The sequence below is a fragment of the Myotis brandtii genome, unplaced genomic scaffold, assembly GCF_000412655.1.
Source record: "Myotis brandtii unplaced genomic scaffold, ASM41265v1 scaffold165, whole genome shotgun sequence".
In the NCBI taxonomy this organism is placed as follows: Eukaryota; Metazoa; Chordata; class Mammalia; order Chiroptera; family Vespertilionidae; genus Myotis; species Myotis brandtii.
Window position 1 is genome coordinate 3757242 of NW_005356042.1, and position 11714 is coordinate 3768955.

General features: G+C 58.0%; 1 protein-coding gene across 3 annotated transcripts in view; it reads right to left on the reverse strand.

Moving 5' to 3' along the window:
- Positions 1-406: 406 nt before the first annotated feature.
- The window catches only part of ACSF3 (acyl-CoA synthetase family member 3), a 69906-nt gene continuing 58598 nt past the window's right edge, over positions 407-11714 (reverse strand). For 2 of the 3 annotated variants that reach the window (XM_014536646.1, XM_014536647.1), the window contains exons 8-10: positions 6869-7037; positions 6611-6722; positions 407-2083 (exon numbers count right to left, since the gene is read on the reverse strand). In XM_014536646.1, coding sequence (XP_014392132.1) covers positions 1880-2083; positions 6611-6722; positions 6869-7037 — 485 coding nt within the window. In that variant the 3' untranslated portion in view covers positions 407-1879. The remainder of the gene's footprint in view (positions 2084-6610; positions 6723-6868; positions 7038-11714) is intronic. The other variant, XM_005862495.2, reaches the window with a different exon arrangement.

An 11714-nucleotide genomic window follows, 5' to 3' on the forward strand; every position in this document is an offset into this window, starting at 1 on the left:
GGCTTCACTGGGGGAGCGAGTGTGGGGTGGGCGAGGCTGCCCCAGGTGTGTGTAGGGGGCATATTTAGCAAGGGGGACTTCCCGGAAGCCTCGTGACCCTCCATCATGTTGACTTAACCAGTGGGGCCCAGCGTTCTGTGTCCTTAGAGGGACCTGTTCCAAGGACAAATCAACATCCTCTGTCCTCTTGCTGTTTGCCGAAGGTGACTGTCATTTTCAGAAAGTGTCTGACATAGATTACAGCATAAAGCAAGTAATTATGTAACCATTTTTAGGAATTAGCGTCAAATCACTGGGATTAGGGAAGACCCTGCAGTGTTGAGTCTGACTTCTCTCAGCAGCATGTGGTTACGTGATTCCCTAGTTACCACAGGGGCGGCCACAGGACAGGGGGAAACCGGGTGTCCACCGAGGTGTGGAGGGCTCCCCTCTAGAGGAGCCAGCTGTGGGCACAGCGGCTGAGCCCCTCGAAGGGGCCTGCCTGGTAGGTGGGTGACTGGCGTTCATGTCCAGACCTCAGGAAGGAGAGAGCTTGGGGCTGGATGTTCCTCTGAGCAAATCCCACACCCAGGGTCAGGCCTTGGGGAGTCACAGGCCACAGGCGGGGCTGAGGGCGGGAGGTGGTCCCCGCTCCGCCTCTCTCACCAGCTACAGCCTCTCAATAAGGCACCGCGCCCTGCACGGGCTGGGGCGGCTCCTCCAGTTCCCACGATTTGCTGCTCTGTCAGACACAGTTTGGAGACAGGTTCTGGAAAAGTCAGGGCCACACTCCTGCTGTGCTGTGAGGGCCACTTCCCACCAGCTGTGGGCAGAGGAGCTGCCCAGGTCTCTGGTAAACTGTCCAGAAGCCTCTGGATTCTCTGCTCAGAGTGCACAAAGGGCACCCGTGCATCGGAATCAACACGGCCAAGAGCGGGGAGTGGGAACGCTGAGGTCTGTGCAACTGTGGCCAGGAGTGTGGAGGACAGGGCCTGTCTGGGGGGAGGGTCTGGGGAGGAGAAGGTGGCATTTAGACAAAGACTGAAAGGAGGGGTTGTGGGAGTACAGGAGTATGTGGTGGGGACAGCATGGAGGGGGTGGGGGTTAAGGGTCAAGGTGGAGCAGCTGCAGGGCCACTGGTGGTCAGCCTCTGGCTACTGAGAGGATTTGGATTCCACAGAACAGCGGGATCTACACCACAACCATGGGGGTGAGCGGCTCCACAGGGACCATGTAGCCACAGAGACTGAAATAAGGCCCCCTGGCCCAGCCCAGAAGTTTGTGGGCCCTTTGTGGGGGCTGAGGGATTGCAACCAGCTGCTCAGCAGGCGGTCCAGACACTCAGCTTCCCTGGCCCTCTGGTTGCCTGAGCTTTGTCCCTATGGCAGTCGGCTTGGCCTGAAGGCCTACATGAGCCTCTGCCACTCCCTGGGGCTCAGTGAAGCCACTCTTGTGATGTGGACTGTCCTAGAGACACACTGGGAAACCCCAGGGAGGACAGAAGGGATGATGGCACGCCCAAACCCCCTCACCTGGATGCCTGGGGCTGTCCTCCAGGTGGGCTCCTCAGAGCAGTCAGGATTCAATCAGGAGGCTCTGTAGGGGTCCAGGCCACCTGAGGCGGCGGCATGGGCATCCTGGACAATGGGGGGACACCCCGGGCTGCGTGGTGTGCACGTGTGTGCAGACAAGTACGTTCTTTGTCCCTGCCGCACAGCCCCCACGCAGCCCCGGGTAGACAGCACAGCACAGGCGTTTTCCTCTGAGAAGCTTTACTGAATTTCCTGTGGGGACTGCATCCCTGAGTGACACCTGGACCCTCCTGGGGCCTGACCAGGCAAAGGTGTGGATGTGGCCACACGGACGGACAGAGGAGGCCTCTGGCTGTGATCTCACTCCATCAGGCCGGACTCTGCTCCACCCAATTGGGGGTTTGGGTGTAGAGCGGATGCTGGCTCACGGGTGCCTGGCCTCCGGCGCTCCCTGGCTGTGCGGGTAGAACTGCCTGACCAGGTCCCTCTTGTTGATCTTCCCCATCTGGTTCCTTGGGATCTCCTCCACCAGCAGGAGCTCCGAGGGCACAGCATACGGGGCCAGGACGCCTCTGCAGAGACAAGCGTGACCTGAGTGGCAGCAACTCCGGGCCCAGATGGCACCCACCTCCCGGCCTGGTCATATCTGTGCTTGTTCCAGGAGGGTGCCCTCCTGCAGGACACGCTAACAGAGATGCCCCTCTGCCCCCCGGGGTGGGGGTGAGGATAAGCCCACCTGCACCCTGGTCACTGCAGCAGCCTTAGCCGGACGGGCGGAGAAGGCGGCCTCCCTGCACCAGAGCCAGCACTCAAGCAGCACCAGCGCTAGTCCAGGGGTGGCTCTAGCCTGTAGCCCTGACTCCCCTGAGGGGCTCCCCATTACATGGTGTGTCCTCCCGTGTGCGGCCACATGCTGGGTCCCACACCGTAGGCTCTGCTCGGGAACCCCTCCTTAGGCTGCAGGCCCACACTCTCCCTCCCGGGCCCTTTCTGGGCAGACAAGAGCTGCTGCTCCCTGCTCTCTGAAGCCACACCCGGGCCACATGCCCTTTTGCAAGGAAACTGCAGAAGCACTGGATGCTGCCTGGGGTGGCAGTTCCCAGCCTCCTGGGACACAGGGACTCCAATCTGCTGACAACCTTCAGGCCAGGCCGGAATGATGCAGACAGCGGGCTGCAGGACACATGGCCCCCAGTGTCTGCCCAGGGCCAACAGGTGGCTGTGGCCCTCCATTCTGTAGCTGTGGGGCCTTGGCCACTGAGGATTAGTAGCAAGGAGCTGGTGATGGGGGTGGACGAGAAACCCCAATTCTTGCCTAAACAGCCTAGTGCAGCCGTGGGCAAACTACGGCCCGCGGGCTGGATCCGGCCCGTTTGAAATGAATAAAACTAAAAAAAAAAAAAAAGACCGTACCCTTTTATGTAATGATGTTTACTTTGAATTTATATTAGTTCACACAAACACTCCATCCATGCTTTTGTTCCGGCCCTCCGGTCCAGTTTAAGAACCCATTGTGGCCCTCGAGTCAAAAAGTTTGCCCACCCCTGGCCTAGTGCTTATGAATAAACATGAGCCCAATCACCCTTGCAGGCTGGGTACACCTGCCCACAGGCAGAAAGCATTAGCAATACAGCCCTGAACACACTGCTATCTCGGGGCAGCTCCTTCCTTAAACAGACTGCTGCAGGCCAGGGCTATGGTGTGGCTCCCACTCCAGGGTACTTGAGTGCAGGCTGCTGCTGGCTCATGAGGAGAGACAGTGCCACCATCTGTGGTCCTGGCAGCTGCAGGAGATGGCCGGGGCTGCCCACTAGGGTTGGAGGACATGTGGGGCCAGGCTGGACTTGGCTGGAATAAGCCACCAGGACTGACAGTGCAGCAGGGGGAACACTCCGACTTGCTCCTGAAACGTAGCTGCCCACTGCTCTGCAGTCTGGTTGCCAAAACTTGGTGTCTCCAGTGGTATTTGGGTGGCATGTCGTGCTTTGTGGCTCTCCCCCTGCCTCCATTTTCTTTACCATGCCAGCACTGAGCTGGGTGCCAGGGCCCAGAGAGAAGAGGGCCCAGGCGGGTCTGGGGGAGTGGCCTGAGATGATGGCAGATTCCCACAATGAACAGTGCAGGTGAGAAGGTAGTAGAGCACCATTTCCCAGGAACTAAAAGAAAAACCAGTCAATCTAGAACCCCATGTCCAGCAAAAGTATCTTTCAAGAATGAAGGTGAAATTAAAGACGTTTTTAGACACACAGACGCTGACGAAGTTCCTTACCAGCAGACCAGCACCAGATGGGAGCGTGTCTGCAGGCAGGAGGAAATGCTGCCGACAGAACTGAGGGTGAGCCAAGGCAGGAAGAGCAGCGGAGCCGGGAAACAGACACCATGTCCTTACTACTGACTTCTCTTTAGGAGTAACCGCTTAACAAAAATAACAGAAGGTAGTGTGGGTGTGTGACAAATATAAAAGTAGATGCATAGCAATAATAGCCACAGTCTGTCCATGCATGAAGAGGCCGATGTCACGGGAGAGAGCCTGGAAAGTTAAAGATGCCCAGTAAAACCCCACCTTAGCAACCACTAAAAAAGGGAAAAAAGTATAAAAATTAAAATGACCTAAAAGTGTTGTGAAGAACACATGCTTAAAATTCGCAGACCCTGCATTTCCAAGAACAGTGATCCCTTCATTGCAGGACAGTCTGTAAGCTGGGCCTGCTTTCCTCCAAGGTTCCCAGCTTAGGAAGTGGCCTAATACAAAGCTCTCAGAACTGCTTCGAGGCAAAGTGAGATCTCGCACAGGAGTCCCGCAAAGCTGAGTTGTCTGTTAAGAGCAAGGTTCCCTGTGAAAAAACCCACATGGACAGTGGAGATACTGCCTAACGCCTCCCAAACACGTCTCCTTGGAGGAGGGAGGGAGGGGCACAGAGGGACAGGACTTCAGCCTCCATCCCGACTCACCACGGTCTGAGGGGATGCTGACACTGCGGATTCTTCCCGGGTGTGGAAGTCCCGCCTGGCCCACTCCAGTTGGCAGTCTGGGGGGGAAGGGCGGCAGGTTGTCCGTGTCCTAGACCCTGCACACCTGGTAGTGTACCCAGCTCTGAGACCATGCCCCCGCCCCTGTGGAGACGCGCTGCCTGAGCTGGGGCTGCCAGCTTCCCTGTGACTCCTGCTAAAAGCACAGCATGGAGAGACAGACAGCTCTTTACCTGGGGAGCAGAGAGATTGAGAGGATGGCAAGAATGTTCAGAAATAAAAAAAAATAGCAAAAGAGAAAACGTTATTTAAAAAACATATTTTTAAAAGCCTCCAAATGATAGTGAACATAGAAAGAAACACAGCCTTACTAAAAAGTCAGTGTCCAAGAGTCGGAGGGAGGCTCCTCTCCGCATCCCTGCACCCACACGGGGGACGCAGAGGGTGGCTCCGAAAGGAAGACCCTCTTCTCCGCCATGGGGGGGACAGCCTGTGTCACACCCAGTGACTGCCGATCTGAGGACACAAAGGCCCAGACACCAGCCTCAGTCTGACCGTCCTCACGGAGACACACGGCAGGCTGGCCAACTGCTCTGCCCAGTCCTGTTCTCCTGGGAGCATCTCCCCAAAGCACCCCAGATCCTCTGCACAAAGCACCCGTTTTAGGGTCTTCGCACACCCACAGTCACAGCCATGACCATTAGGACAGGACCTGCTGGGGGCTGGGCCAGAAGCCTGAGCTGGATTTGAGAGAGATGCAGAGCCGAGCCCAGGGTGAAGGGGCATGCGGGCACCTGCCTGGGGACAGCCCCAGATTAATGTGCGACTGCAGACTTGGACCCGAAACTCTCGGCATAGGACACACACGTACACACACATCCACACAAGTGCACACACATACACATATGTACACACACATGCACACATATCCACCCTGTACTCACATACACACATGGAATTGTTAACAGAGTAATTGTTTAATCAAAGCTGCCTCTCCTCTTGTTAAACAGCAGTGCTCCGACTGTGCTTCTGCAAATCCTGGGGATCTAATTGCCCAGCTGTGCTGCCCCTGATGAAACCAGGATTCCTACTGTTTGTGAAATCATGTTGGACAAGCCAAAAATATCTTTAGCACGGAGGAGGAGGCAAGCTGGGGTGGAGGAGGGTGTGGGGAGAAGAGATAGATAGGAGGAAATTCTTGGATTTAGATAAAGAACTCGGAGATTACTAATTGCCTCTCTGAGCTGCAGGGCCACTGCTCCATGGTTCCATTACACCCTCCCCCTGTCCTGTCCAGTTCTGTCTGGCTTTGACAAGGATGGGGCAGGGATTTGGGGTGGGCCCTGGGACTGACCACAAGGCCCAGGGAAGGGTTCTGTGAGCCTTGGGACCGAGAAACCACGGGACCAGGCAGATGGCAGAAAGGCTCCTGGGGGAGGGGCTAGGGTTAGGCGAAGGCAAACCGGCCAAGATGCAGGGTGAGGGACAGGAACTGCGCTGCTGGAGATGGGGAAGCTCTGGCCTTGGGTGGGCAGTGAGCACCCACTGGGCATGGGGAATGCCCATGCTCAGTGCACGTGGTTTACAGCAGTGGTCGCCAACCTTTTGGACCTCACGGACCACCGGCTGGTGACCGCTGGTTTAGAGCATGGCCGAGGGGTGGGTGCTCTGGATCTGGCTCCAGGTTCACCGGATGTCCCCGACAAGACTCTTCCTAAACCCAGGAGAGAACCTGCTCGCTCACCACAGGGGACACTGTCCAGGAGCAAGTGTTTCTGCCACCTCAGAACCTTCCTCCAAACCTCATCTGAGTCATATGGTGGGGAGTGGGAGCTCCCATCTCCCTGCGAGGGCTCCCGGCCCTTCGGTGATGGGCACGCACGGGTTCTACATCTGCTTCTGCCAGCATTACAGAGTGTCCCTGGAGCCCCCTATTGGGGCAGCCTCATGTAAGTACCACATCGCCTGACCTTCCAAGTCCTCCCCCAAGATGAACAACAGCAAGGCCCAAGCCCCCACCTGTCCCCTCCAGGCCATGGGACAGTCCACTCCCTGCCCACCCATTCCTCTGTGGTGGGAAAGTTCCCTCCCCTGACCCCATGAGGGCCGCCGGCCCTGCCTGCCCTTACCTGGCCCACTCCTTGAGCTCCCTGTGGGACAGTGAGTGTCCCTCTTCCAGTGTCACCACTGCAGTAACCCGCTGGCCCCACGTCATGTCCGGAACACCGATCACAGCCACATCTGTGCACAGAACAGGGTGGGCACCTTAAACACCAAGTGATCACTGCAGGCTGCAGAGTAGCAAGAACGTGCAGGAAATGCCGGGGAGGTGGGGTCCCTGGAGCAAGTCCTGGGGAACAGTTGCTGACAGCACCACGGCCACTCACCCTTGATGCTGGGGTGCGCCAGCAGCAGCCGCTCCACCTCCAGGGCGCTGACCTTGTAGCCACCCGTCTTGATGATGTCCACTGATGTGCGCCCCCGGATCCAGTAGCTGCCGTCCTTGAACATGGCTGTGTCGCCTGAGGAAAGGGGTTCTGGTCACCAGGAGGCATGCTGGGGCAGGCACAGAGGACACATGGACATGGGTGGGTGCCTGCACCTGTGCCCATCAATACTATTGCTACGCTGGCTCTGTGGGGGGCAATTTTGGGACAAGGCAGCAAGCACAAAGTTTAATGGTTGTGCTCTCAATCTGTGGTGCTGACAGCGGAACACCCTCTGGCTGTGACCCTATGCAGGTGTAATGGAGAGGCCCGCACTGTCACTGCCCAGGACACCTGTCTCTCAGGCGCCTGAAAACAGAGAGGAGAGAGGATCGCTGTCTGTCAATGTCCGCAGTCGGGTTGTAGCCTCGGCAGGGCCCTGGTAGAGCTGGGTATCACCGTGGCCTTTCCTGGTGGGGCGCTCCTGGTGCCATGTGGGTCTCTGACAGGAGAAAAGGGACTTCCGGCTCCGCTGGCTCACTGCCTGCTTCCCCATCTGGCTTCTCTTGGGCATCACCCTGGCAGGAACCCTCCCAGCTAAGGATCCAGAGTCCTTTCTCAGACATCACCGAGCATGAGAGGGGGTGGGACGGAGGACAACCAGGAGCTGGAGGTCTGCACTCCAGCCTGGGGCATCGAGGGTGTGGTGAGGCGGGCTGTGTGAGTGCACACACGTGTGTCAGTGTGTATACATGTGTGAATGTGTAGCATGTGCACCTGGGGACACCCCCATCCCGCCCGCTGCAAGGAGTGCTGTTTCACCCGCCTGCTCTCACACCCTGCACTTCATGCCGGGTTATTAGCTGAAATAAATCATAAATATTTCATTATACATCATGCGTCCGACGCAGGAAGGAGCCATCCATCACTGCACCACTCCTTGAGACCTGCCGCGGTGCGGGGCGCTCTCCAGTCTATTAAACAAGACGGATGGGTGTGCTTGGACGGGCTGCTGGCTTATTTATAGTGCAGCGGGAAGGCCAGACTCCCAGAGCACAGGCGGCGGCGTGGTGGTTCTCACCCGCCCCGACAGGAAGCATAAGAAATGAGAGGCGTTAGAAAGCTGCATCATGGGGCCGGGACAGCCTGAGGTGCGGGTATGAAGTGACAGGAGTGGCTGCAGGGACAGGGGTGGACACCAGGCCTCCGTGACCTCTCTCCCATCTCTGCTCTGGTCCTGTCTTCTCTGCACTAAACATCTGCATGGTCTTCCATGTTTCCATGGCTGCCAGCTGCCTGCCATGTAAATGCAGAGTTTGGCCTCGGTCAAGGCCATCATCCTGTTCCCCGTCCTGGCTGAGTCCTTCCAGGGGCTTCCTGACCTGACCCTGCTGGCCTCCACGAGCCCAGGGACTCAGCGGAGAGGTACTGCTGCCTGCCCCAGGCCCTGCCTGTCCCCACTGCCCGGAGCACGGCCATCATGGTTTCGGGGCCTCTGCCGATGTCACCTGCACCCTCTTTGAACTGCTCTCAGCCCTACTCTGTGCAAATGCAGCTTAAGCCAGGGTGAGAGCCCCCTATAGCTGCACCCCCATGGCCACTCCGCAGCCCCTGACCATATCCCCTTGCCCTGGAGCAGGGAGACGGCTCCGGCCTGCAATATTCTAGTCCTCCATCTGCTGCCTCTCCTCCCTTCAGCCTATTCAGACATTACTTCTCTGGCATCTCCAGGTGTCCCCTTCCCGCACGCCAGCTCGCGGTGGAAGGTGGCTTCCTCCAGCACCTGTCTCCTGTCACCAGCCTGATGCAGAGCAGCGAGAACTAGGGTCTCCTCCGAGAGAACCAGGCACCGAAACGGAGGGGATGGTGCTGGAGACATATGGAAGCTGTATCATGGAGGGATTTGGGGATTTAGATGCCAAGGAAGGACAGGTGCACACGCGGGAGAGTCCCGGTCACTTATTTGGATCACTGTCAGGCAAAACCAACACACGATGACAGGTAGTCCAGATCATGCTGGATTCCCCAGGGAGCTTCCCATGTGATCACACGTGTCCTTAAAAGAGGGAGGCAGAGGCAGATACGACACAGAAGGCCATGTAAGGACAGAGGCAGAGGTCGGGGTGACGTAGCCACAAGCCAGGAACACCTGGAGCCCCAGGAGCTGGAGAGGCAGGGGAGCCTCCCCTAGAGCCTCCGGAGAGAACATGGCCCTGTGACCTCTAGTTTCCAGACTGGGAGGGAATAGATTCCTGTTGGAGTTCTGGTTAGTGGCGAGTGGTTCCAGCAGCCCCAGGACACCCCCACCAGGTGAGGAGCTGTGCTCTGTCCTGGGGCAGTGAGCTCAGTAGCATTTGCTGGCCGGTTAGGCGCAGAGGCAGGGCAGCCTGGCTCCGTGGAGGCCGGCCAGAGGGGAAGCAGCACGTGAATGAGGCAAGAGTGGGCTGAGGCTCAGGGTGGGAGGGGCATGTGGTGCAGTCCTGTGGGAGCAGGAGCAAGGCTGGAGGAGCCCCGAGGGTGGTGGGGTGGACAGTGCAGGATGTGCGGGACACTGTCTCTACGGAGCAAGCGCCCTGGAGGCTGTGGGAAGCCTGGCATGGGGTAAAGGGACATTTGCATCTGAAAGCTCCTTCCTGCCGCCCTGTGGAAACTGGAGGGCAGTGTGATGACTGCGCCTGCTTGTGCCTGCAGCCATGCCCAGGTGGGAGACAGGATGGGAGGGACAGCAGGCAGAGCGAGGGCACCCGAGCACAGGAGGGCAGGCCTGGACTAGGACCAACAGGTGAAGGAGAAAGGAGTCCGAGCTCTTTGGCCCACCTCCTGGGTGGGGTGCACTGGGGGCCTGGGGAAAGCTTGGCCAGTGGGGGTTTTGTAAGGATGGGCACGGAACCTGGAGGGGCAAAGGCGGTTGTCCAGGGAAACACTGAGCAAGGAGAACCGGAAACAGTTCTGAGAAAGCCTGTCTCATAAGGACCCTTCTAGCTGCTGGGAAAGCTGCAGAGACAGCCTGGGACCTGTGGCAGTGGCAGTGGCCAACGAGTGACAGGCAGGGGTGAGGCCCACCAAGCCCAGCCCTCCCAGAGCTTCCTCAGAGCCATCTGCTCTGACCGCTCAGCTCACCGTGGAGGAGCAGAGGCCAGAGGCAAGGGAGCCAACCAGAGGCCTGTGGGCAAAGGCTCACAGAGGGGAATGTTTGGGAGGGATCTAGAAGACAGCAGGAGACTAACACTGCTTTCAGAAATGTGAAGGGCCTGGGACCATCAGTGGAGGAGGTGCTACTGTGGCATGAAGGTCTGGGGCAGTGGAGGAAAGGACTCTTGAGGATTCTAGCTTTGAGAGGACCCTGGAGAGAGGGAGAGGAGTCACCAGACTCTAGGAAGGTGGGAGGGGGCTGGGTTGGGGAACCCTCCTTCTCTGGGTCGAGGGCAATTGGAAAGAGTAGAGGGACAAGGGGCAAACATGGAGGGTCTGTGGAGGGCAGGGTCCACTGAATGCCAGTGTAGTACCACTCTGCTCTCAGGGTACCCCCGTGCTGCCTGGAGACCCGGAGGTCCTGGTTGCACTGGGGGCAGGATGATCAGGCAATGCACTCAAAAGGCATGCTCAGAATTGAGAGGCGAGGCCCGTGTGGCTCCTTGAGGCTCTAAACGGGGACCCTGAACATCCCTCTACAACTTCCTTGGATACTACCCAGGACAGTGCTGAGTCCCGGCAAGGGACATGTCCCCGGCAGGGCTCCAGGGGGCCTCTGACCACGGCGCTCTTCCTGAGCACGAGGCTTGCCTGCAGGCCGGTGACATGTGTGCTCAGTGGTGCTGACGGAAGTGGTTTCAGAAAAAGGGGTCCTCGGCCTTCGAGGCAATGGGGAGATGACGCAGCACAGAAGGTGGGAGCCATCTGTTTACAGGGCAGCCCCACAGTGCCATTATTTACACAGGAAGACTGCCGAATGCCACCCCCAGTCATGCGCCCAGAGGAGCAGGACAAGGTGTGCCTGCCTTGGCTCCCACTCTGGGCATGAAAGCACCTGCATTGGGCGGTGTCCAGGAGGGAAAGAGTTAAGGAACAAAGCCAGTCTCCAAACCCCCAAAGAGCCGGGGGCAGACAGACTTAAGGAAAGAAGGAAGTGTGGTGGGGAATTTCTGCAGCGCGGAGCAGAGATTGTACTCCCAGAGCCTCTGTGCAGCCACACTGAGAAAGGGCAGACCCGCCCGGATGACAGGGCGCGAGGCCAGACGGTGCCCTGGTGTTCATGCGGGAAGACGAGACGCACATGGAGCAATAACAGAGTCTGGAACTGGCTTTGGTGATGCGCCAGTTATGCTGGACAGTCGCCTGGGGAAACTGGGCGCAGATGCAAGGAATTGCTGCTTGGCTTATGGAGACATTCCCCTCCTCAAACCTCAGGGGAGCACCCCCACCCATGGGCTCCCCCACCCCACCTCGTGGGCTCACTCCTATGCAAGTCACTTGCAGCATCTGCAGCACATTATAATGAAGCAATAATTCCTTAAAGGAAGAATCTGTATTAACGAAGTTTATGACTGAGAACAAGTGTCACAAGTGTGGGAAATTGCCTATCAGGATGCTAATTAGATGCCCCTCATCAGGCTGGACTCTTCCTCAGGTGTGGCTCCACCTGTCTTGGAACACCTGCTCTCTTGTCCTGCGGGAGAGCCCAGCTCTCCCCCAACCCCTCTGACCTGGCAGGCCCTGCATCACAGGAGCCAGGGCTCGCTCGCCAGGGCTGTGCAGGCGACTCTTGAGTCAACTCTTCCCTCAGTGAAGGACTGACACCTCCATGGAG